The 27,800-nt window shown below is 39.7% G+C and overlaps 1 protein-coding gene across 2 annotated transcripts in view; it reads right to left on the reverse strand.

Moving 5' to 3' along the window:
- Positions 1-16,707: 16,707 nt before the first annotated feature.
- LOC120534491 (NACHT, LRR and PYD domains-containing protein 3-like) overlaps positions 16,708-27,800 on the reverse strand; it is a 135,129-nt gene continuing 124,036 nt past the window's right edge. For both annotated transcript variants that reach the window (XM_039762090.1, XM_039762092.1), the window contains 3 exons: positions 25,679-25,852; positions 18,112-18,285; positions 16,708-16,941 (listed from right to left, as the gene is read on the reverse strand). In XM_039762090.1, coding sequence (XP_039618024.1) covers positions 16,842-16,941; positions 18,112-18,285; positions 25,679-25,852 — 448 coding nt within the window. In that variant the 3' untranslated portion in view covers positions 16,708-16,841. The remainder of the gene's footprint in view (positions 16,942-18,111; positions 18,286-25,678; positions 25,853-27,800) is intronic.

The raw sequence follows: 27,800 nt of genomic DNA on the forward strand, positions 1-27,800 counted from the left end.
GCAGTATGACTAGTAAGGGAAAGAGTTAGCCGATTTGATGGAGAGAAGAAAGGTTGATATATTGTGTGTACAAGAGACTAAATGGAAAAGGGAGTAAGGCCAGGTGGATTGGAGGTGGATTGAAATTGTTCTATCATGGTGAGGATGGGAGGAGAAATGGGGTAGGAGTTATTCTGAAGGAACAGTATGTCAAGAGTGTTTTTGCAGGTGAAAAGAGAGTCAGATAGAATAATGATTATGAAACTGGAAACTGGAGAAGTGATGATTAATGTTATGTGGAGGATGGCGGCCGTTTATCCCGCCAATACCCCAAGCCGCCAGGTGGAGCCCTCCTTGCAGTATGGAGGTCCCCAGAAGACCAGCAGGGCATCATGGACAATGTAGTTTTATGCACAGCCCTGCTGGATGCCGTGGGGCCACTAGGGATGCTGCAGGGAGGACCGAGGACTCATTTGTGCCCTATGACCCTTAAGTTCATCATAGGAAGAGCGACGGGCTTCCGGGATGAAAAAATGAACTTGTACCTGACCCGGAAGTGATTGAGAGTCACATGGACTGGGGATGGAGAACACTTCCGGGTTAGGAGATATAAAAGGACTGTGGGAGCTCCCAGACGGCGAGCTGGGCTGGGTAGAAGGGTGGCAACACGTCTGGGAGCTGGAGGATTGGTTTATTGTGTGTTGTTAGTGATTTGTGAGGATTATATGAGTATTGTGGTGTAGAGTGTGCTTTGTACATTATGGAGACAAAATAAAGTCAGAATTTGGACTTTACCTGGTGTTTGGAGTCGTGGACAGGGGTTCAAGGGAGCGAGAGCACCCCCTATCTACCACAGTTGTTATAGAAATGTTGTTGCAGAAAGTAGACAAGAATACAAGGAGATAAGGTGCAAGGTGAACAGAGAGGTAGCGAAAGGCTAAACGAAAAGACATATGATGAGTTGTATGAAAGGTTGGACACTAAGGAGAGAGAAAAGGACCTGTACCGATTGGCTAGCAGGTTAGGATGATAAAGGATAAAGATGGAAACGAAGAGAGCGTGTTAAGCAGATAGAAAGAGTACTTTGAGAGGCTAATGAATAAAGAGAACAAGAGAGAGAAAAGGTTTGATGATGTAGAGACAGTGAAACAGGAAGTGCAACGGGTTAGCAAGGAGGAGGTGAGGACAGCTATGAAGAGGATGGAGAACAGAAAGGCCACTGGTCCAAATGGCATACTTGTAGAAGCATTAAGGTGTTTATGAGAGATGCAGTGGAGTTTTTAACCAGATTGCTTAATGGAATCTTGGAAAGTGAGAGGATGCCTGAGGAGTGGAGTAGTAGTGTACTGGTGCCAATATTTAAAAATAAGGGGAGGTGCAGGACTGTAATAACTACAGGTGGATAAAATTGATGAGCCACAACATGAAGTTATGGGAAAGAGTTGTGGAAGCTTGGTTAAGAAGTGTGGTGATGATTAGTGAGCAGTAATATGGTTTCATGCCAAGAAAGAGCAGCACAGATGCAATGTTTGCTTTGAGGATGTTGATGTAGAAGTACAGAGAAGTCTAGAAGGAGTTGCATTGAGTCTTTGTGGACCTGGAGAAAGCATATGACAGGATGCCTCGAGAGGAGCTGTGGTATTGTATGAGGAAGTCGGGAGTGGCAGAGAAGTAAGAGTTGTACAGGAAATTATTGCAAGAACAAGAAAATACAAACACATAAATCCAGATCTTAAATCATTACCCTGGCTCCCTGTTAAGTGTGGGGCAAATTTCAAAATCCTCCTTTTAACATATAAAGCCTTAAATGTCTTGTGTACTTACTTATTATGCTTATTTACCTGAACTTAGCATTACTTACAAACCAAAATGCACATTATGATATCAAAATGCTGGTCAGCTTATGATTCTAAGAATTAATAAAATAACAGTGGGGGGTCAAGCTTTTAGTTACAGGGCACCAAAACTGTTGAATGGTCTGCCTGCTATTAGAAGAGATTCTCCTTCATTCTCAGGTTTCAAATCCCTACTGAAGACCCACTGCTTCTGTTTGGCATACCCAGACTAGAGCTGCTGATTAACTGTGCATACTATACCTCTGTTGTTATTCATTAGCACTAAAACATAAGTAATAAGATATTTAAAAATTGTTACTAACCCCCACCTATTCTGTTTCTCTTCTTGGTACTCAAATGTGGCGTTTGCTGAAAAGTACTCTCTGATGGAGGAGCACTGAAATCATTGGGTAGATGGATTCTTTCATCAGATTGGCCAGCACAGCACTGACTCAGCTGTGGAATGGCTAATGGGGGGAGGCAGCTTGTTGGCCGAGGTCTCCAGGACTCTGAATAAATCTGAATCCTCATATGTGATATCATCTACTCTTGCACAAGTTCTGTACTTGTACTATTGCTATTGTTCTATTGTATTGTATTCCTGAGGTGCTGTGAAGGCAATTACTTGTGTTATGTCCTGTGTGTTGTATTTATCCCATTTTCTGACACCCATTGCATGCCAAATCTAACTGGAAAGAGGTCTCTCTCTGAATTGCCTTTCCCAAGATTTATTTTTTTCCCCCTACAGGGTTTTTTCTTTCTCCAAATTTTTTTCTTGTTTTCTTAGGGAATCAAGGTTGGGAGGTTGTCAAAAAAACAAGGCCTGTTAAATCACATTGCAGCACTCCTTATGCAATTTTGGGCTATACGAAAAATAAATTGTTGTTGTTGTCAGGCAGACTGCAGTTTGTGAAACTCAAGGACCAACAGATGTGACTGATACAGATGTGAGCAACACTAGAACATCATAGGGAACAATCCTATCTCATTTTCACTTTGCTTTTTACACCTCCAACTGTAAATATGACACCATCAAGTGTCATGTCACCTGCAGAAGTTCTCAGATGATTCTACACTTAAAGGGGTGTATTAATAAGGCAGAGTAGAGGAGACAGGGAGAGAATTTTGTTTATTGTCTGCATCTTAACATTAGCAAACCCAAGGAACTGGTTATTGACTTTTGCTACACCAAAGAGCTTCTATGTCTGGTAACGATTCAAGGAGTGGATGTAGAGATGGTTCACTCCTACAAGTACAGAGGAACTATATAAGAAAGGACAGACCAGAGTGTTTATCCTGAGGAGACTGTCTTCCTTTAATGAAGGAAGTGATATCACATCTTCTATGATTTTGTGATTGCCAGTGTGGTGTGCAGGCCTGTTAATATTAATTCAATAAAGGCCTGCTGAATCAACAAGCTAATTAAAATGGCAGGCTGAGTTAAGTATTTTGGGTGTAAGCCAACAAACCAATCAGAGTAATTGTATTTATTAATCAGCACTGCTACATGGACCAGTTCAACTCCCTCGATGAGGAACACCCAGCAGACTGAGAGTCTCAACAGATGTGGAGCGGACAAGATAGCTATGCTTAGTGGGACTGTGCCTGGAAAAAATTTAACACCAGCTCGTTCTCCTCTGCATGGGACCCGAAACTACAGAAGATTCAACTGTCGTAATAAACCTGTACAGGTTGGAGGAAACTTGTTCTATTGGGGTTAAGGCCTTGGGAATAAGTCTCATTGCCTCTATAAAATCATGGTCTGATTTCACCTGAGGTAGGTTTGAGTCCTATTCCAAAGTCCTCAGTTCAAGTCCCATACACATAGTAGAAAGAAAGTTCTTGATTTTCTTTGTGCTGGGTTTAAGTCGCAAGCTGTTAAAGGTTGCAATCAGTGTGAGGATGAATCTCACAGAAAAATATCCTAGATAGTATTCACAAGTAGGCCACAACTGGATTAAAGCTGGCAGCTCTGTTTCACTGCCGGCAGTGACATGATGCATATGGGCCACCTTTAGCCCACAGATGATGAATCCACCTTCCAGTACAGCATATGTGGGCCAATATTGGGCCACTGGCTTAGTTCTACCTTCTGCAGTATCAGTCAATTTAGGCTCATGTTGAGGTATCTTTAAAATAAATGTAATATTTATATTGAGCAGATGTTAAGTAGATGCTATTTTTATGTTTGTTTATAGTTGCATGAGCTTATGCATTTGAATTTTATTCCATTTAATTTTAAACCTTAAGCTGATATGTTCAAGAGTTGGCTACAAAATATGACTAACATGTAAATATCAGGCTGACCATGGACCTTTTTTTAGTGCAAAGTCTTGTTTCCTTGCAAAATGTCAAACAAAAAAATCTCTGGCATGAAATATCTTGAACTTTATAAACTTTCTCCAAATCATGCATAAGCACTTTACCCTATAAACAGCCAGATGAATTTTCTCAAACTGCAAAATACCCACAGGTTTATTTCTTTGATTAGCATTACGGCCAGCCATTGAGGGAACTATCAGACAGTCTTCAGTCTTAGCCAATAAGCGAACATTTTGCCTGCTCAGACAAAGACTAAAGTTTGGCAAGTTGATATTTGTTTATTTCATATATTGTGTATTGGTTATTATCATTCATGTCAAAATCTTTAAATTATGAAAAGTGTAAATACTGCTAAGACATTGGATCTGGAAACCGAGCGTCTGGGCATCAGGCACTATTGATAAATAAAGCTGAATGTCATCTGTAGAGCTGTGGTAGCTCATCTTGTGCTTTGAGGTAATCTGACCACATGTAAGCATATAGATTAAATAAAGCAGTGACCTCAGAATAGATCCTTGTGGTAAACCATTTAAAATATCATGTGTCACTGAAATACAATCACCACAACTAGCAAAGAATTTTCTATCTGTTAAGTAACACTGAAACCAATTTAAGATGCTGCCAGAGAGGCTCACCCATTGAGTAAGGCGATTTATAAGAATGTTGTAGTCTGTGGTTTCAAATACTGGTCTCAAATCTAAGAGAACAAGAACAGATATGGGCCTCTGTCCACATTAACCCACAAATCATTTACTACATTAACCAGTGCAGTTTCTGTGCTATGCTTTGTTCTAAAGCCTGGCTGAAACTTATCACGAAAAGAACATTGAATCAAATAATTATTTAGCTGATTAATAACTGCCTTTTCTAGAATTTCACCTTAGAAACTTTATGTTAAAAATCTTTTCTCTACAGTATAGACGGGTATTTTATTGGAACGGTGCCAGGAAAAAGCAGGCTGCAGGCAATTCAAATTTTGAAGTGGGTGGTGATATTTCTGCAGAAATGAAACTGCTGCAGCTACAAAGTAAAACTTTACTTTCACTTTCTATTACAATGAACAGTAAAATAACAATGAACACTTTCTTTTAGAATCTTCCATTATTATATCAGGTAGATTTTTTTTTCGTTAACTCATTAATTCATTAATTAACTATTAGTTGTTTTCAAAACCATGCAATACTGTTAAATTTTTGACTTCCTTAATGTGATGAGACTGAGTCGCCAGAGATTATTGTGAGAGAAAAAGCTTTAAACCAGTTGATAAATATGAGACAGAGATATAGTGAGGGACAGGCCAAGGTCAAAGCTAGAAATGTCATCTGATACTGGAAAACAAAACATAAGGACAAACTGAACATCAGAGTCAAAAAGTGTTCAAAACTGAATTGGAACCCATCTCTTGGCGTAATGACCAAATAAGCTAAATATGCTAGTGTTTTAGAGGAATACAGAAGGACAGGGACACAGCCATAATTATAATGAAACTTTTAATAATGTCACAAATGCAACATTGTGGTCACATTTATCATTTTTTGTGATATCTTAAAAAAATTAACAAAATAGAAAAAATAAATAAATCAAAATGGCAAGAAATCATTAGTGCAAGATTTCTTGACTTCTTAATACACTTAACAGATTCACAGATGTTGAACACCATGCACTGTGATGAGTTAGCTGTTACTAGCTGAGTACCAATACCAGTACTTTACATGTAAGGTTTAGCCTGATGCAGTGCAGAACAAGTCTAACCCAAAGGAGGCGGAGCCATTGAGACCCAAATCATCTGATTGGGTGAGAGGAGGAAAGGACTGACTGCTGTGTTCAGATTTTAGTGCTGGAACCTCTAAGTGGCATTACCTCTCCTGGGGCCTCATGTATAAACAGTGCGTACGCAAAAAAATATTGTGTACTCCTATTTCCATGCTCAAATCGTGATGTATAAAACCTAAATTTGGCGTAAAGCCATGCACATTTTCATGCTAGCTCTACCCTTGGCGTTTGCAAGTTCGCCACTCGGTTTTGCAAACTGGTAGCACCCAGCATCAAAGTAGTGCTTTTGTTCTAGTGTGGTCTCCCTTTCTTTTTAGATCCATATCCCTGACGCGCTTTATCAAATACACTGAAATTAATGGCATATTGTTTATTAGTTCAAGGCATCTGATTGTAATTAATGTGTAACAATATAATGGTCCACGAAATGGCCAAACAATTCCAAATACCATAGCTGCTTTAGCTGCTGTTGTTACTCTCACTGAACCTTCTTCTTCTTTCAGGGGTTGCCACTGCGGATCATCTTTTTCCATATTACTCTCACTGTACAACTTGGAGTATTTATATCACTGTATCTGAGTGTGGAATCACAGCTCTACAGCAGCTGATCTGAAAGGGAATTATCGGTATACAGCATCAAGCACTCGCTGCCTCAGCCATATGCTATTTGAACTGCTCTCATGTGACAAACGCTTCAGAACCTTTCCTGTACTGACCTCGCAGTTCAGAAACAGTTTCATCCCAAGAGCTATAAACACAATCAATCAGTCCATCAAGTGCCCCTTGTAGAACTATTTGTACTTATACATACAATCACCTCACTGTAAACTTGCGATACAGTTATAATATTGCACAACCTGAGCCACATTATAAAGCACATATTTACATATGATGATGATCTCATTTTTAAGTCGAATGCAGCAAAATATGTTTATTACATTATACAGATAAAATGTTAACATCATTTAAATAATCTATATTGTTAATAAACATGTGAGGACACAGTGACGCAGCACTAGAAACGATCTGGTGCCCGTTCAGAGATTGTCCTGCCTCGGTGTATGCTTTCTGGGATTGGCGCAACCCTGGATGGATAGATGGTTGGAATAATTTAACATGTACTATGAAGATATTTCAATGTTCCCTAAACATTTTGAAGAATCATAGTTCGAAGCTTACAGATGGCTTAATGTCTTTTACTGAGTTGATTGTGTGACGATTGGGTACTTGGAGAAAGAAAAGGAAGGACAAGAATTGGGGGTTAGTATATTTGAAAGAGACAGTACTGCTGCAATAATTTATTTCATCGAAGGTCACACACAGTGCAGCAAGCATCTTGGGAGGCAGGAACAATCTCTGGATGAGGCGGCAGTTCGTCAGTATCACTGCGCCACCATGTTTCCATACTTTAATGGATATGATATGAATACTGAAATGATATCAAGTTTACATCTCAGTATTTAAATTATTCAGAGAGCTGTAATATCACGAATGTAATGGATTCTGTATCCTGTCGGAGAAAGAGAAAGCCCGTTTAAGAAGCACATAGTGATTAGCACACATAGAGCACATAGAAGAACACATACTAAACAAAGCATTTAACATGCTACTTTAGTTACGATGATTTGAGAAACTAGTAAATTAAGCGATTTTAAAATGAAGTTTATGATGTTCTACTTTAATGAATAAAAATAAACTATGTGATTAAAGTTGAAATTTTGAGATTAAAGTTGACATTTTGAGCTTTTTCCCACTGTGTGCCTTTTTTTTTCTCTGTACCCTAATAAGCTTTCATATGATACTCAGACGGTGGGCTACGACTTGCCTTTTCAAGGTGACTTTGATATCTGACAACTTCTTTTTTATTTCTGGCGTCTGTGCGACTTTGTGAACTTGAGCTTTTGAGTTTCTCTGACACTCTATGTCACTCGATCAACTTCCTTTTGTTGTTTATACCACTGTTTAAACCAACAAATAGTGTGTTTTTCCTTGACTCCACTTGGTATTTACTGAAATTCCTCTGTTTTCCTCCGTGCTTTTCCATTGTCTTTTCACAGAATGCTGAGCTTAAGGGCTATTTATATTGATTTGCATATTCAAGGATGCATAATTCTGGGAGGAGTTGGGGAGTGGCAGAAGGTGCATGCACGTGTGTTACTTTTCACGCTCACCAGGATTTATGTAGCGGAAGAACGTGGAAGTTTGGCATTTGCACAGATTTATGTATCTGGATTTTTGTGTGTACTGAACATTTCTGCTTTTGTCTGTACGCTATGTTTTAGTGTGAATTCTACACACAGCATTTTGCATGAGGCCCCAGGTGTCCAAGTGAGGCACTTTATAGGAAAAAGTCTCTACATACTAATCTCAACCACTTGACAACTAAAGAAACAGAACAACTCATATTTAAATCAAGACGTCAATACTATGAACACGGAGAGAAGACTAATAAGATCTTAGCTCAACAAATCCACAAGGAAATTCACAATGCAATACCAGCAATTACCAACACAGATGGAGACAAAATGCACATAGTTAGAGACTATTATAAGTCCTTATATTCTACTCATGTTTAAAGAAGACAAGAACCTAATGCATTTTTTGGATACATTACAGATACCGCAACTAGATTACCTCTGTGCAGAGGAACTGAATAAACCTCTGGCACTCTCAGAATTACTAGATGCTATAAACTCACTTCAAAATGGGAAAGCAACAGGGCCTGATGGCTACCCTGCTGAATTTTATTAAAAGAATAATTAAGCTATCTCCCCTTTTATTAGCAACATTTAAAGAAGCTAGAGACAATAAAATTCTACCTCAAACTTTTCGTCAAGCCTTAATTACTGTCTCTCCTAAGCAAAATAAGGGCTTATTACAATGTGCATCAAACAGACTATTCTCACTTCTAAATAATGATGTTAAGATACTCTCCAAAGTCCTAGTTAGAAGGATTGAGAAAGTGCTTTCTTCGGTAATATCACAAGACCAAACTTAGCTTCCAATCATCGATGACTGTTTAATGTAATATATTCACCCACAAAGTCTAACACCCCAGAGATATTATTATCGTTGGATACAGAAAAAGCATTTAAAATGGTTGAATGGAACCACCTCTTTACTACATTGGAGAAATTTGGGTTTGGCCCGAACATATGTGCATGGATCAAATTACTGTATACTGTACAAGTCAAGAACCTTCAGTTTCTAGTAACAACATTAATTGAGACTACTTCAAACTAGAACGTGGTACCAGACAAGGATGCCCCTTCTCACCACTGCTTTTTACAATCGCTACTTTCAAAATGCTTATGAGATAAAGGGGATTAGCAGAGAAGGACTTGAACAGAACATTTCTCTATATGCAAATGATATGGTACTGTATATATCTAATCCACAAAAAAATCCTGTGCCTGCAGTCCTAAGAGCACTAAGAGAATTTCAAAAGAATTCTGGTCTCAGAATTAATTTGAATAAAAGTGTGCTCTTTCCAGTGAATTCTCAACCACACAGTATCAAATTGGACACCTTCCCTTTTATCATTGCAGATCAGTTTAATTACCTAGGGGTAAACATGACAAAAAACATAAATCTCTTTATCAACAAAATTTGCATAGATGGTTTGCCCTTTATTAATTTTGTGTAGATAAATATCCTTCCTAAGCTTTTTCTATTTCAAATCATTCCAATATACATCAATAAGTAATTTTTTAAGAAGTTAGATTCAATAATAACCTAATTTATTTGGAATTCAAAACATCCACGCATCCTACAAACTCCAATGGCAGAAGTGACCTACTTAACCTTCAATTTTATTACTGGACGGCAAATATACAAGCTTTAAAACCTGAACATTGATACAAATAAATGAACATACAAAGGCTTGAACCACAATAGAAATAAAATCCTGCAGTACTTCTTTATATTCCTTGCTTTGTACCTCAATAGGTACAAGTTATCGCCAATATACTAACAACCCAATTGTGCTTCATTTACTCAGAATATGGAACCAATGTGGGAAGCATTTTAAGATAGGGAAGCTTTAATCTGTGGCACCTCTGCATAACCGCCTTTTTACACCCTTTCAAGTGTACACAGTTTTTAATGTCTGGAAAACATCTGGAATTAAATCACTTAGAGATCTGTACATTGACAACATCTTCATGTCCTACTGAACAACTACACTCCAAATTTAACTTTTCAGCAACACATTTCTTTCACTACTTTCAAATTAGAAACTTTGCTTAAAAACCTGCCAAATTTTCCTCACCTCCCACCTACTTTTGTTCCTGATAAAATATTGATCAGTCTTGAGGAGTCAGACAGCATTTCTGCAATATATAAACACATTTTAAAGTCAGTGGGAAAAGGATCTCTCACTTAACATCTCAGAAAAGGAGTGGAAGGCAGCAATGCAAAGAATTCATTTGAGCTCCTTATGTGCAAAGCATGCAATTATTAAACTCAGAATTATATATCAAGCACATCTGTCTTGTTTAAAATTGTACAAAACGTTTCCAGGGCAAGATCCAACCTGCAGACGTTGCAATCAAGCTCCATCCTCACTGGGCCACAGGTTTTGGGTTTTCACCAAATTAACATAATTTTGGAACAAAATCTTTTAATGCCTATCAGACAGCCTTAGTGTCACAATACCTTCTAATCCACTAACAGCTGTGTTTGGTGGGCTCACAGAGGGGCTTAAAGTGGAGAAGGACAAACCAACTGTGACTGCCTTTACTACACTATTGGCACACAGATTATCTTGCTCAACTGGACGAATCCTAACTCAAGACGGTTAAGTCAGTGGGTAACTGATTTTATATGCTATTTGAAATTGGAAAAATCTAATTCCCTCTTAGAGGATCTGTTCAAAACTTTTTTACGACATGGCAGGATCTAATCAATAACATTTGTGAATAAGCATTTAAACTGAGATAGTGGATTCTCTCCCCCTTTTTCATTCTATTTATTTTATGTATTTATTTACTTATTTCAAATGGATATATTTGCTGTATCATCAGCCACCATTACCTTGACCTAAAAGGTATATCAGCCACCTGGTCAAAGGAATGACCCCATCTTTAATTTACCTGTCACATTCTTACCCTCTGATTTGTAATTTCTATCAAAATTTTCTTGTGCTTAATTTGCATAAATAATCTCCTAGTGGACATGATTACCTTTCCACCAATATCTCATTTCCCAAGTAAATATATTGTTGCCTTCTGGCCACAGGAATGTCCTTCTCTTATATTACCTGGCTCATTCTAAGGCCTCACTTTTGGTAATAGTGGTGGCCTTTCATATTACTTTAGAGAAAATGAATGGGCCTTTGCCTTTAAAATAGTAATAATAATACATTTTTTTATATAGCGCATACCCCATGCTCAAGTCACTTCACAGAGTTTAAGAAAGAACGGCAGGGTATTACAGTATATAGCATTGTACAAACCAAATAAATAAATAAATAAAGAAGAGGAAGATAATAAATTCAGAGAAAAGCCTAACAGACAACATAATTGATGGTCTAGCACACACACACACAGGTTACATGAGCATCTTGACAGAGAGGTAAACTGAGAGAAGGGTAATAAAGTCAAGTAGAGCTAAAAGCCTTCCTGAACAGATGAGTTTTGAGTTGTTTTTAAAAGAATTCATGGAGTCAGCTGATCTAATTAATTTCGTAAGTCATTCCAGAGTCTGGGCACTATACAGCTGAAGGCCATACTGTCACCCATGGATTGTAGATTAGTGTGGGGCACAACAAGATTGCCAGAATCGGAGGACCTTAGTGAACGGGCAGGCACATAGTGATGGAGAAGGTCACTGATGTAGTTTTGCGCGAGGTTATTTAAGGCTTTGTAGGTTATTAGTAGAATTTTATATTCAATTCTGTAAGACACAGGGAGCCAGTGAAGACGGAGCAGGTAGGGTGTGATGTGCTCGCTGCTGCTGGTCGTGTAAGGACTCTGGTGGCCGAGTTTTGAATAAGCTGGAGCTGTGATACAAGATTAGAAGGGGAACCTGCCAGTAGGGAATTACAATAATCGATGTGATAAAAGCATGGACAAGATTTTCCGCATTAGAGAAGGAGAAGAAGGAGCTAACACAGGATATGTTACGGAGGTGAAAGTAAGAAAGTTTCTTAATGTGATTTATGTGGGCAGAATAAGAGAGGGAGGAATCAAAATGACACCAAGATTCTTTGCAGTAGAGGCAGGTCTGATGAGATCACCGCCAAGATTGACTGGGAAGGAGCTCATTTTATTAAGTTGCATTTTAGTCCCAATTTGCAGGAGTTCAGTTTTGTTGCAATTTAATTTTAAAGAGTTCTGCTCCATCCAGGTTTTAATTTCACTGAGGCAGGTTGTGAGCTGAGAAAGCTCTGATGAAGTTCCACTTTTAACATTGAAATAGAGTTGAGTATCATCTGCATAAAAATGATAACCCAGTCCATAGCTACGAATAATATGGCCAAGGGGAAGCATATAAATACAGAAGAGAAGAGGGCTGAGGACAGAGCCCTGTGGAACTCCTTGTATGACTGGTGCTGTGCTGGACCTGCTGTTGCCAAGACTAACAAACTCTTGCCTATCAGTCAGATAGGACTTGAACCACTGGAGGGCAGTGCCAGAGATACCCAGCATGTTCTCCATTCTGGACAGTAGAATGTCATGTCTGACCTGAAGTGTCAAATGCTGCACTGAGGTCTAACAGAATTAATATGCTGGTTTGTCCAGAGTCTGCTGCCATAAGCAAATCATTGGTTACCCGAAGCAGAGCAGTTTCACAGCTGTGCTGTGCTCTGAAACCAGACTGAAAGGGTTCCATCAAATTATTAGAAGTTAAGTAGTTGGTGAGTTGGGAAGCTACAACACGCTCAAGAACTTTTGACAGAAAAGGTAAGTGGGAAATAGGCTGAAAATTGTTAAGATTGTCAGCATCAAGACCAGACTTTTTAACATTGGGGTTACAGAAGCGATTTTAAAAGTGAGCGGCACAAAGCCAGTGTCAAGGGATGAGTTTATTATTGTTGTAATAGTCGGGATTATGGCATGAAGGCAGGATTTAAGTAGTGTGCTGGGATGGGGTCCAGTAGTCTGCCTCATCTTACAAAGCAGATTATTAACAAATGCAGATGTGCTGGTGAGAACTTAGAGAAGGAGCTGGATGGAGTGGGAAAACAGGGAAAGATATAAACAGATGATGTATTTATGTTAGTTGAATTATTTAGATCTTTAATTTTGTTATGGAAAAAGTGGAGGAATTTCTCACAGACTTCAGTAGAAGAGGTAGTTGGGCCAGATGTGGGTTCGAGTAGTTTATTAACTACAGAGAACAAAACCCTTGGGTTATCGTGGCCACTTTCTATTATTCTGCCATAATGGGTGTTCTTAGCAGCAGTTAGTGCTTCTCTGTAAGCTCTTTGGTGGTCAGAGAAAGCCTGGATGTGCACGGTGAGGCCAGACTTACATGACATTCTCTCAAGGCGTCAGCCAGCTGCTTTCATAGATTGCAATTCTGATTATACCAAGGAGCTGAACATTTAAAGGAAACCTCCTTATGTTTTAAAGGAGCTGTTTTATCTAATGCTGAATGAAGGGCTGTGTTATAGTGGTCAACAAGACTATCTAGTGTTGACGGAATAGGTGCAGACAGTAAAAGATCAGAAATGGATCCAGAAAGGATAGAGGGACAGATATTTTTAAGGTTTCTGTAAGAAATTTGTCATTTACAGGTAAGAGGAGGAGAGGTAATGAGACAGTGAAAGTACTGCTTTATGGTCAGAGAGTCCCAAATCAGTGCTGTAAATGTTGGCAACAGATAGTCCAGAAGTGCAGATCAGATCCAGTATATGACCACCAGAGTGGGTGGGAAAATCAACATGTTGTGTCAAGTCAAAACAGTCCAGTAAGGATAGGAATTAATTTCTCAGTTTAGATGTGGGGATGTCAATATGAATGTTGAAATCACCAAGAAGAATGACTCTCTAGGAAAAGGAACTTAAGTGGGTTGATAGTTCAGTCAGATCAGATAAGAAGGATGCATTGTATTTTGGAGGACGATAAAAACAATGAGTAAGACAGGACCTGATTCCATTATTAGTTTAAGTGCTAGACACTCGAAAGACAATGGGGAGTCAATTGGGATTCTTTTGATGTTTAACTCCACTCTGACAATTACTGCAAGTCCTCCACCATGTCTTGAGTTACGTGGCTCTGTGAGGAAAGTGTATTCAGGTGGTGTCTCCTCCGTGAGAGATGTAAATTCATTTGGTTTTGCTATGTCTCTGGTAAGCACAGCATATCAAGTTTGGTGTCAGTGATGAATTCTGACAGCACCAATGCTTTGCCATTAAGAGATCTCAAATTAAACAATGCAATATTAGTTGATGAGACTTCTTTTGCACAGAGCCGTGACTGGAGTTTATTTTCACATAATGTAAATTTTCACACTGACACTTCTATTTCCAGGGCCATGAGTAGGATGGCGTATTCCTGAGCAAATGCTGCTGGTGATCTTTTCATTTGCACCCGGCGGTGGAGGCAACCTGACCCGTGATGTACATATTTCAGGCACCGCAAAATACTGGTGTCTTTTAGGATATTCTATTCAGACCATTTGCTCTGGACAAACTGTTTAATATGAAGGAGTCTGTCACGAGAGTTTTTAGCCTGATAGTGAGTGATACTTATCTGATAGCAGTGGAGAAGCAGCACAGCACAGCGGAGCCGGTAAGACGAATGGGTGTGGTGGTGCACGTGAGCGGTGTTAGCAAAGCAGCAGAAAGCATAGCAGGAGGAGGTAATAGGTTTTGGAGGTTCCAACATACAGCCACAAACAAGTAACGCTGTATATTATAGGCTTGATCACCCCATAGCCACAAGCCAGCTGGGTGTGAACATCTGATCAGTTCTTAGTCATAAAGCACAGTAAAATGAATCTAGAGCAGACCAGCATAGCAACTATAATCAAGGAGACAGATCATCCCAGGCTCGTAGATCGCCGGGTACAAAGAAATGTTCAGTAGGTCTCGTCCTCTGAAATATAGATTCAGTTGTTCCCAGTCAAGGTAAAGTCCATAAAGTCGGTAAATATTAATCCAAATCCATACAATTCGAGTCGGCTGCATCCACAAACTATACGCATACAATAAAGAAAATAAAACAAGCATAAAAAGTGCAGGATTAAGGCGAATTTTACGAAAAGTGTTGTTAACAGGGAGGAGCAGCAACAGCATGTGTGCCAGCGTCCCCTCCTCTGTAATATTTAACTCTTACACTGCCTGAGGTTTATTACGTTCTTTGCATGCTGAAGCTGCCTTTTGCAATATAATTCAATTTTTTAATTTAATTAAGACTTTTATTACTCGTAGTTTTAATTTCTATACTATCAGTGTCACCTTTGAAGGGAATATTTAACTAAAATCCTTACTTATCTTGGTGTCAAAGCCCTGTCATCATTCTCACCTGTTATTAGTGAAATACTAAGGGTCAGAAATCTGTGGTTCCTCTTGATTGTACTGCCATCGCTTTCTTTCATATTTACTGTCAGCTATTCACTTCTACATTCTCATATCCTCATCATTGTATTCACTTGGCTCTTCTTTCTCATCATTAAATAAGGATGTTGTCCATATTTACATCTTCACTCTGACACGTCATGATCATCTTGAATCTGCTTTCTCTTTTTTCCCATCCCCCCATCCATCTGACCTTATCACTGGACTGATCTTTAGAAGCTTACAGTACATCATAATATTGTATATAAGGATGCTTCCTTTCTGCTTAGCTATACTGTGTATCTTTGTTTTATAAGATTATATAAATCTACTTTATTGTTTTTTCGTTGTTTCTTATTCAATAATATTCTTACCTAATCTTTTAGCTTTTTTCTTTTCTTGTAACTTTTCCTTTAATATCTTGTAAAGCCTTTGAGCACATTCTTTGCATGAAAATTTGTTATAGAAATGAATGTTGTTGTTGTTGTTGAATCATAACTGAGGTGGAGCATAGTGAAGGTCTTCTAGTCTTTTTGTCCATAAAGATCTTCATCCTTCTCAGCATGGATAAGGGTGCTTACTGTCATCATATTTTATTCAAAGCTACTGCCATTAGAAATTAAACTTTCTCCTCGTTTCTAATGTGTCTTGGATATTCATCTCTTCATAAGAAGATGCTCTCCTCCATTAATAGATTGCATCTCTCTCATCTTGACTCACCCCTTCAGTCCCCATCTGTTGAACCCTATCTCTCTAACCATCTTTCTCAACGTTGTCCCTTTTCTTGCACCCTTTTCGTCTCTCTCTCTCTCTGTCTCATCTTCTCTCTCTCATACACTGCTCACTAAAGAGAACACCAGTGGCAGTGACAATGAATTGGAGATGAGTGAATGACATGAGAGTATCACAGATATCCAAATTAGCACATGACAATGTCTTTTAAGTCAGATACAGAAGTCAGGAATTGTGTGCAAATAGGAGAGTGGACATAGAGTGGAACAGACATAGACTCAAACAACACCAAATGGTGTAGAAGAGCAGCAGTTTTGTGATGTTTCTTCTCAGATGACCATAAGCTTGTCCTGTGATAACCCAGTATCCTCCCAGTGTTTGTCCCCAATGCCAGGACAGGCCTTACCACCCATCACCATACGACAGGCTAGATTTGCAGGAAAACAACTGCCGTGGTCCTCCAGCTGGAGAATCTGAGGGGTTTATGATCTGAACTTGTGTAGTTTGACACCAGTGACAGGCTGGACAAATGCAAGAAGTTTAAAGAAGAAGCAAGCAAACTGAGAAGAGGACTTGTAGAGTTTATTATATGTGGAGCAGGGATGATATAATTATAAAAGAATAAAGAGGAGAATTTAGAGGGAGTGGACAGGGGACGCCATTACTGGGTCAGTTGATCAGCATGTCCAGTCTTCTCATATCTTGATATTGACCTGCTGTCCAGTTCCTTTCAGCTCCTTCTGTAGTGACCTCAGGTTCTCCTTCTCACTGTCACTGATCTCATTGTTAGACAGCCTGTGAAGAGCAAAAGTGTGAGTTACAAACACAAGAGAACTCCACCTCACACACTGCAGTATCTCAGTTAAACACTCTGTGAGGTCACCTTACCAGAGTTTATCTCATAGTCTCTAGTCATCTAAGTCACATGATTTGTGAGTGTGATGTGCGTGGGTAGGCCTGCTGGTTACACAGTTCACTGTCCAGCTGGATCATCTTCCTCTGAAAGCCTGTTGCTTTGGTCTCATTTTACTGCCCATTCTATACAGAAGATGTTCTAGTCAGGTCAGGCTCAGTTTTCTCCCTAGCTCCTATTTAAAGTTATTTGTGCAGTTCATCTTGTTTTTGTGGATTCTTGTGAGTATTATTTTTTTTTAAAAGTTCTGATTATTGTCTTTGAACCTTTTCTCTGGAATTTGGATTTTCTTACGGATTATGATTTGTGGAATGTAATTTTTGGATTGCCTTTGACAGCCCCTTTTACATTTTGTTAACAAACCTCCTGAAGCCTCCTGTTTTCCTGTGGTCTGTCCTGTCTTGGAGAGAGATCAATTTTATGGGCTATTTTGGAGATTTCACCCTTTTGCTATTTTGTGCTGCCAGAACAACAGCCTGTCCAGTTGATATGCTGTCATCTGTGGTCACTTTCTCTATCCCACTGTGTTAATTAAAGTTCAGTCTCTCTCTTTATTATTTTCTTTCCCACTCCACTTCACTTTCATGTCTCCTCATAGTTTCTCTCATTTTGTTTCTTTTTGTTGGTCCCTCACCTCCCTGTCCACTGACATTGACTCTTTTCTTTCTTGTTAGTTCCAAATAACCCCAGAACTACTTCTACTTCTCCTCCTGTTCACTCTGCCTGCTGTCCTGACCCTGTCATATCTCCTCACGTTGTCCTTTTCCCTCTACATGTCATTTCTAGAACTAATATCCACCTTGTCCTCTATTACTTTTGTCTCTTCATCTCATACTTCTCCTTTATCTTCTTCCTGTCTGTTTCCTTCTATCATCTCCCATTTTGTTTTTTCTCCTTCCTGTCTGTCACCTCTGTCCACCTTTGTCCTTCTTGTCTCACTGTCTTTCCTCCACCTTTCTTCAGTCAGTCCATATGGCATTCTGGGGTCAGTTCTTCCATCAAGATGTTAGGTGTGACTTCATAACCCCACACACCTTAACCTCTTTACTCACATCAGTGAATTTAATTTACGGTTTGGATTCCTCAAACCCTTGCACAGCTGACGAGCTCCTGAATCTCCCAGTTTGTTGTTGTCCAACTTCAGCTCAGTCAGCAGTGAGTGTGGAGAAGAAAGGACTGAGGAGAGAGCTGAGCAACATCTGGAGGTGAGACAACAATCAGACAGGCTGTGGAGATAACAAAGAGAAGTTAGGACATGAGGAGGGAAGAGAGACGACAGACAGACAGAATGATACAGTGATCAAAGGGTCAATGACTTCTGGAATTTTGACTTTTTCTGAAATGCATTCTGAACCTGAAACCATTGCTGTTCTTATAAAGTATATACCTGACAATGACCCCAGCCTTCACTCTGTACTGATTGGCGAGAAGCCACTCAGACAGACATGTGGACATTAACGCTGAACAAAAATGAAAGAAACAAATAAAATTCAGAGAATCCTCCACTTGAGTGACTAGATGGACTTGTTAAAGTGACAATGAGGGGAGGGTAACAAACTGGGATTTTTGTCTGTCATTAAGGACTTGGGACATGTGGACACTTTGTCTGATTTGCAGAATGCAATCCTAAACACCTACTTGACATGCTGGTCACTGCTGGATGTTGGAGAATTTTATATTCAACTGCTTGTCCTGATTGACTCTCATGATGTCAGACTAATTAGATGAAGAGGACACTTTTTAGATATATTGTGAATCCCCAAGGACAAACAATTGACATGCCTTTGGGATAATTGACACACTGGAAGCAAGACTGACATTTGGCATTTCTGTTCTCAGCCATTGTGACCTAACAAATTGACTGCTGCCATTGACCAATGTATGAAGTTCAAATCAAGTCAAAGCCATTCTGTAGCTAATCTGTGGCCTCTCTGTTCCACCTACTCTTGATCAGTATTGCAGATTTGAGTTGCTGAGAATCATGGAGTGAGCAGAGTGACCAGAAGAGTACAGGGGTAGTGTGACTTCATCATAATGAGCACATAGTGAATGTCAGAATATTAACAGTTTTATTTGGACATTTTATTATCTGTTGACATTTAGGAAGATCTTGACCAAGATGTGAGGCACTGAAATGAGCAAAAGAAGGATTTGTGAGGCGAAGGATTTGGACCTCTGATCACATATAATCTATAATATATTAATAATATATTATTAATAATATATTAATAATTAATAATATATTGTGATCTTTGGCGGCTTATCATTCTGGCCAATACCCCAGGCTGCCAGATGGAGCCCTCCTGCAGGATGGAGGTGTCCCAAGACCAGCAGGGAGTCATGGACTTTGTAGTTTTATCCTCAACCCTGCTGGATACCACAGGGGCCGCAAGAGGGAGCTGCAGGGAGGACCGAAGATTCCTTTGTGCCCTATAACCTGGAAGTGTGTCAGAGGAAGAGCGCGTGCTTCGGGTGAAGAAAAGGACTTTTTACCTGACGCGGAAGTGATACAAGATCACATGGACTGGGGATTGGGAACACTTCCGGGTCAGGGAATATAAAAGGACTATGAGAGCTCCCAGACGGTGAGCTGAGCTGAGCTGGGTGGAAGGGTGGCAACACGTCTGGGAGTTGGAGGATTGGATTATTGTGTTTATTATTGTTACTGTATGAGTATAGTGGAGGAGAGGGTGCTTTGTGCACTGTGGCAATTTAATAAAGTCATCGTTTGGACTTTTACCTGGTGTCTGGAGTCGTGGACAAGGGTTCAATGGAGCAATAGTGCCCCCAATCTGTCACAATATATAATAAGGAACTAAGGACCATGTGTGTTAAAACGTTAAGTTATTAGAAACTCATATGATAGGTTACACTTTTATTGTGATCTGTTTTTATTCTTTAAAACCGTCCACAATAGTCACAAGTGTGAGTTACAAATACAACAGGGTGCCACTTCATGTCAGCTGAGAATCACAGTGCCGTCAGTAGGAATTTTATTATTAATCTCCTTGTGTATTCACCTCACATCATCTTTTTCCTCTTTTATGTGGGTTTGATGTGCTAGGTAAATTCTCTCCAAACAGCATGATCCTGCACCTCCTCACCAGCCAGTCGAGGCCTTTTCATTTAGATCTTCTTTTACTTTAACCACCCACCTCCACTTTGGCCTCTCTAGCTTTCTCTTCGCCTGGCCTTACATTCCCATCACTCTTTTGCCCATGTATTCATTGTCACTCCACTAATACCACTTCAAGTTATGTTTCTGTACTTTCTTAAATATCCCTCCCACTTTTGTTGTATTTCTGATTTTTCATTTTTATAATTCTGCACATCTATCTCCACATTCTCATTTCTGCCACATATAACTTTTTCCCCTGCACTCCCTTTACTGTTGTGACAGATTTTGAACATTTGAACAATCTAGGCGAGAACAGGCCATTCAGCCCAACAAAGCTCACCAGTCCTATCCACTTGTTTCCTCCAAGAAAACATCAAGTTGAGTTTTGAAAGTCCCTAACGTCTTACTGTCTACCACACTACTTGGTAGCTTATTCCAAGTGTCTATCATTCTTTGTGTAAAGAAAAACTTCCTAATGTTTGTGCAAAATTTACCCTTCACAAGTTTCCAACTGTGTCCCCGTGTTCTTGATGAACTCATTTTAAAATACAAGTCTCAATCCACTGTATTAATTCTCTTCATAATTTTAAACACTTCAATCATGTCACCTCTTAATCTTCTTTTGCTTAAACTGTAAAGGCTCAGCTCTTTAATCTTTCCTTATAATTCAACCCCTGTAGACCTGGAATCAGCCTAGTTGCTCTTCTCTGGACCTTTTCAAGTGCTGCTATGTCCTTTTGTAGCCTGGAGACCAAAACTGCACACAGTACTCAAGATGAGGCCTCACCAGTGTGTTATAAAGGTTGAGCATAACCTCCTGTGACTTGTACTCCACACATCGTGCTATATAACCTAACATTCTGTTAGCCTTCTTAATGGCTTCTGAACACTGTTTGAAGTTGATAGCTTGGAGTCCACTATGACTCCTAAATCCTTCTCATAAGGTGTACTCTCGATTTTCCGACCACCCATTGTGTATTCAAACCTAATATTTTTACTTCCTATGTGTAATACTTTACATTTACTGACATTAAATTTCATTTGCCACAAATCTGCCCAAGCCTGTATGCTACCCAAGTCCTTCTGTAATGATATAACGGATTCCAAATTATCTGCTAATCCACCTATCTTGGTATCATCTGCAAACTTAACCAGCTTGTTACTTATATTCCTATCTAAATCATTTATATATATTAAAAGTAGCAACGGCCCTAGCACTGACCCCTGTGGAACACCACTCTTAACATCGGCCAGTTCTGATGAGGTTCCTCACACCATCACCCTCTGCTTCCAGTGTCTGAGCCAATTCTGCACCCATCTACAAACATCACCCTGAACTCCCACTTCTTTTAACTTGATGCCCAACCTCTCATGTGGCACCTTATCAAATGCTTTCTGAAAGTCCAGATAAATAATATCATAAGCTCCACTTTGATCGTATGCTTTTGTTGCAACCTCATAGAATTCCAACGTTAGTAAAACACGACCTCCCTCTTCTGAACCCATGCTGACTGTTCAGAATAACTCCTGTCCTTGTCATGTGTTGCTCAATCTTATCCTTAATAATTCCTTCCATTAATTTTCCTGTGATGCTTGTTAAGCTTACTGGCCTATAGTTGCTTGGATCTGCCCTGTCACCCTTTTTATATAATGGGATGATATTTGCCATTTTCCAGTCCTTTGGAATCTCTCCAGTGCACAGTGACTTCCTAAAAATATGTGTCAAGGGTTTATATCTGTACTCACTAGCCTCCTTAAGAACACGAGGATAAATATTATCTGGGCCTGGTGATTTGTTTGATTTTATCTTATTTAATCTGAGCAGCACTTCTCCCTCTACAATTTCCAAATCCCTCAGTACCTCCTTAGTAGTCGCGTTTACCTCTGGGAGGTTATCCACTTGCTCACTTGTAAACACCTCAGAAAAATGTAAGTTTAGGGCATCTGCTATTTCATTGTCTGTATCTTTTAATTCCCCTTTACTATTCCTGATGAACTTGACCTCCTCCTTAACTGTTCTTTTACTACTAAAATACTGAAAGAATCTCTTGGGGTCTTCTTTCGCCTTATCTGCTATATTCCTCTCCAACTGTCTTTTAGCCTCTCTGATATCCTTCTTAATGGTTGCCCTCATGTTCTCATATGCGCTACGGTTCTCTTTGCAGTCATTAGTCTTATATGCCTTATACAGCAGTTTTTTCCTTTGCAACTTCTTTTTAAATCTTTATTAATCCTTCGTGGAGTTTTTTAGTTTCCTATTAATTCCAAATTTAGGTATGTATCTGTCCTTCATTACATGTAAAACATTTTTAAACTTGTTCCACTGCTCCTCGACTGTCTCCACATTTAAAAGCTTATCCCAGTCTATCCTACTTAGACTTTGTCGCATCTGCTCAAAATTAGCCTTACAAAGTTCAACTGAACAATTTTAGTCTTTTCATCTGTACTCTTACAAAATACTGAGAATTGTATTATATTATGGTCACATGACCCTAGTGGTTCAATCACCTCTACACCCTCAATTCTATCCTGATTATTACAGAATACTAAATCCAGACAGGCTTCACCCCGTGTTGGTGCTTTAACATGCTGTGTTAAAAAACAGTCGCTGATTACTTCTAAAAATCCAGCGCTTGTGCTCCTCCATCTGCAAGGTTATCCCAGTTAATATTTGGATAATTAAAGTCCCCATGACTATAATATCATGGCCGAGGCCCATGGCTGGCCGGGACGCCTCTTCACCACATCTGCCAGGGAGACAAGGATGGGAAGCCCAGAATCTCCTCTGATGCTAGGTGGCAGCAACCCTGGGTTCCAGCAGTGCCTCTGACTCCCGCAGGGCTTCATGGGGATTGGAGTTCTGTGTAGCTCTGTGGGGTTCGCAGGCCCGTAAGGGGTGCTGCAACAGGAATGACTGGCCCCTTTGGGCACTGGTTTCTCTGCACCTGGAAGAGCAGCTGGAGGCTATCAATCAACCACCTGGAGCACTTCCAGGTACCTGATAAAGGGAGCCAGAAACCACCACTCGATAGCCAGAGTCGGAGGAGGAGGAGGACTAAGCTTGAGGAGGAGTGGTGGTAAAGGAGAAAGAACTGTGTTAGTATGCTTTACTTTGGGTGTTGTTTGGGACTGTGTTGTGCCTGTGTGGATTACGGGAAGATGTGCCCACAGGTGAAGAAAAATTAAAAGTCTTTTTCTTTATTTTACACGTGCCTCTGTTGTCCATCTGTGTTGGGTCAGGCCTATATAACGCCTTTGTTACACTGTCTATGTCTCAGCTACATACATCATTGCTGGTCTTATCACTGCCTTAAAACATACCTTTAACTTTCACCTTAATTCTTCAATCACACAATACTCATGATACCTTTTTCCAATTGTTCCTGCCACACTACACTCTAAAGGTTATCTTTCCATATAGTTTGCCATCTAAGGCTACCAGTGACATTTAAATGTATCCACCTGTTTCAGTAGATCTCACTGCAGGCTAACTTCTAAATCCTGATCATCATTAAACCTCATTTATTCTGTCTTCTTACTGTTTATCTTCAAACGTCCTCTCCAATTCCTCTTTTCTGTGATACTCAACACAATGTCATCAGCTTAAAGCCTGCAACATGGACATCTGTCTTTTATTCCATGATTCAGCACATTCTTAAGCAGATCAAAGAGATAAGTGCTTAAAGAAGATCCTTGGTAGCAATCTAGCTGGGGTTGTCCTGACTCCCTGATACATATCCTTGACAATCCTCACATAATGTACTTTTCTGGTCCTCCTTTCTCCCTCATGCACCTCCAGACCGCTTGGATGTGGCACTCTACCATAAGCCTCCTCCAAATCATTAAACACCATATACAATCCTTTCTGCTTTTCTTGATGTTTCTCAATGAGAGGTCTCAATGCAAAGACTGCATCAGTTTTTCCTCTCACTGGCATAAAACCAAATTGCTCCTTCCTTATGATGGTTTCTATTCTAAGCAATTTCTCTATAATTCTTTCCCAAATTTTCATTACATGCTTTATCTCTCTATAGTTTCCACAATCCAAAGTCCCTCCCTTCTCCTTATAAATGGGTACAACCACATTGTTTCTCCACTCCTCTGACATTCTCTCCTGTTCATAGATCTTTTGCATTAGAACCCACAACACATTTACTCCCTTTTCCCTTAAACTCTTCCAAATTTCCAGTGATATGTCATCTGGCCCTGTTACCTTTCCATTATCCATTTTTTTCAGTGCCCTTTTTTACTTCCTCCCTCCTTATTCTTGGTCCTCAACATTCATTTGGGACTCCATCCCCAAATCCTACCCTTGGACTTTCCTCATTCAGCTACTTTTTAAAGTACCTCTTCCATCTATTTGTGATCCTATTATAGTCACTCAAGACCACATCTTGCTCATCTTTCCTCTGCTTTAATTGACTATATTCATTTGTAGCTTTTTTTCCTAGCCTTCACTAGTCTAAAAATCCTTTTCTCTCCCTCTTTTGTCTCACATGTTTCATACAACTCCTCCAATGCTTGTGCCTTGGCTCTTACCACTGCCCTCTTTGCCTTTCTGTTTCTCTGTCTATACATTTTTCTTTCTTCCTTCCTACCTGCTTGGTACCATGTCTTCCTTGCCGTTTTCTTAGCCTTTATCACATTCTGCACCTCTCTGCCCCACAACCATCTCTGTTTCTTCCCAGTTGGGCTCCTTCCTGTTGTCCAACTTAAAACGCTCTTCACATACAGTACATATAATACAACTTTGCTATTCTTTTCCCATACACTCAAATGATTGCACTTCATTTAAAACTTTCTCCCAAACCTGTTTCTAAGCCCTTCCTTCCAGTCTATCCCCACCACTTTATGCTGCACTGGCACACTTTCCCCATTTATGACCTTATAATTCTTTATCTCTTTCAAATGAGATTTTCTTCACATTAGAAATTCTATTTGGCTTTCCCTTCCTCCACTACTTCAAGTCCCAAGCAGATTTACATTCTTTTTAAAAAATGTGTTAATTATTATTAAATCAGATGCTGTGGAAAAATCTGCTATCCTCTTCTCTCCTGAATTTCTCTTCCATACTCCATACTCTCTTCTGTCATCACTCTACTCTTTCCCACATGCCCATTTAGATCATCACTAACAATCACCTTTTCTCCCTCTTGTACTGCCCTAAACTCATCATACATTTTTGCCCAGAAAACATATTTCTCCTCTTCCTCACAGCCCACCAGAGGATCATATGCACAAATGACATGAAATACAGTGTCACCAAGGCCCAGCTTGACACTCCTGACCATATCACTACTCTTATTCACACTGAAAAAACTATCTTTTAGTTCGTTGGATACTACTAGACCTACATCATGTGTTACTGCAGTCTGTCTTGATAAAACAATCTGTTTGTTTTTGGGTGTTAAACAGTCACATCTACGAAGTCAGAAGAAATAAACTTCAATACGCACACTCACACAAATATAAAAATACATACAGTCTTATTACTCACTAACCTTAGTTTCTCTAATTTGCTTTTTTCACTCATCAGCCCCTCACACAGCTGCTCCATGCCTGAATCTTCTATTTTGTTGTTGCTCATATTCAGTTCAGTCAGTTGTGAATTTTCAGAAGAGAAGACTGAGGAGAGAGCTTTGCAACATGTTGAGGTAAGATGACATATCATGAGGCTGTGGAGAAGAGAGAGAAGTGAGAACATGAAGAGGAACAGAAGGTCACACAAAAGAACATGCAATGCAATGATTTTAATGACCGCTGGGATTTTGACTTTTCACTGAAATCCAGTTTGAATCTGAAACTCCTGCTATTCTTATAAAGCAAGGCGCTATATGCCTGACAACATCTCCTGCCTTCATGCTGTACTGACAGTTGGAGAGTCATTAAAATTAACATGTGGTCTTTGACACTGGTTGGGCCAAGTCCAGGAACTGTTCCTTCCTTCCGCCCAATGCTTTCTGGGGTAGGTTACAACCCCTTGATGTGAATTCAATGGGTTAGAAAATAACACAATATGATGATTTGACATGACTTTAACAATGACAGTATCCTTCATTTGAGTGGTCAGATGAACTTGTCTTCATTGGTACATGAACAATGCAGGGTTTTTTCTATGGCAGTGGCACTTTCTGAAGCCTTAAGGACAAACTGAACAGGTGACAGAGGACACCATAAATTGGTAAACACAGGCCTAAACAACTTGAGGACTGACTCCGTCTGGTACTACAGGTTTTCCTGTGTGTAGCTTCTTTGGTTGTCTGTTTACTTGGTCTTCAGTTATGGACAGTCCACGCTGATGGTCAGAGGTGGACTCAGTACTAGCCATTCCAGAGAAAATGCTAGGAGTGATTGATGTAGTAGGGATGGTATGGGGAGACTGGTCATTGGAAGAAGGTGGCAGTGGGAGAAAAAATCATTTGGAAATTGGTTCAGGACATGAGCTTTGTTCTCATTCCATTCTAGCACCTGAGCCTTGGATTGCTGGAGTCCAGTAGTAATGCACAGTCCATTCCAGACATCCTTCATGTTATTCTGAGTAAATTTGTTTTTTTCATTAATTTTGCAAGCTTCCTTTCCTTCACTCAGCATTTTCTTCAGCACTCGGTTGGTGTTCTTCAGAGCCTCTTTGTCACCGGATTTGAATGCTTTCTTTTTCTCATTCAGGAGACCTTTTAGCTCTTTAGTAATCCAGGGTTTGTTATTTGGAAAGCAACTCACTCTCTTTGTGGGTACCACTGTATCGACACAGAAGTTAATATGGTCTGTGATGCAGTGAGACTAATGCAGTCATTCAGAGCCATTTAAGCCTCCAGGCTCCACTTCCTCACTATTCCTGTGATAACAGGCAGTTGTTTAATAACAGGCATGGAGATGAGAATAAGATGACTCAGGTTATGCTCAGATTTGCCTAAAGGTGCCAGTAGATTACATTTAAAGGCAACTTTGCTGTTTGAATACAGCAGGTCCAAGTTGTTATTTCCTTGAGTGAAAACAAGACACAAACTGATAGGAATTTATCATAGATTCCCTTTTACACCATTCTTCATTCATGTATTATGAAATTTTTGATATTTATTCAGCTCAAATTCCTGACTCTAAAGTTCAATAACATTAACCATCCATCCATTTTCAACAACTGCTTATCCTCAGCATGATCAAGGCCGTAGACAATCCTATAAAGTAACTAGTGCAGGCAAGAACAACCACTTGACAGAGCACCGACCCATTACAGAGTGAACACACACATGTACACATGCACATACACATGCCAATGTATCGTTGCCAGTCCACCTAACCTGCACGTTTTTGGACTGTGGGAGGAGACCAGAGCACCAGTAAGAAACCCAAACAGACACAGGGATGGCATACATATTCTGTGTTTTTTTTAAATATATATATATTATTATTATATATATATTGTGGACTTGAACCCGGACACACACAGACGGACAACGTTATTCACCCAACACACGTTTATTTACAATTATATTTACAGTTTAGTGCACGTCCCAGTGCCTCTTGCACTGTTTCCCCAATGTCCAGGGCACACAGTCCAATAGCCTTTCCAGCTCCGTCTCTCTTCCACCCGACTTCCGCCTTGAATGAAGGGAGGTGGCCCCT

Source organism: Polypterus senegalus, chromosome 8, assembly GCF_016835505.1.
Source record: "Polypterus senegalus isolate Bchr_013 chromosome 8, ASM1683550v1, whole genome shotgun sequence".
NCBI lineage: Eukaryota > Metazoa > Chordata > Cladistia > Polypteriformes > Polypteridae > Polypterus > Polypterus senegalus.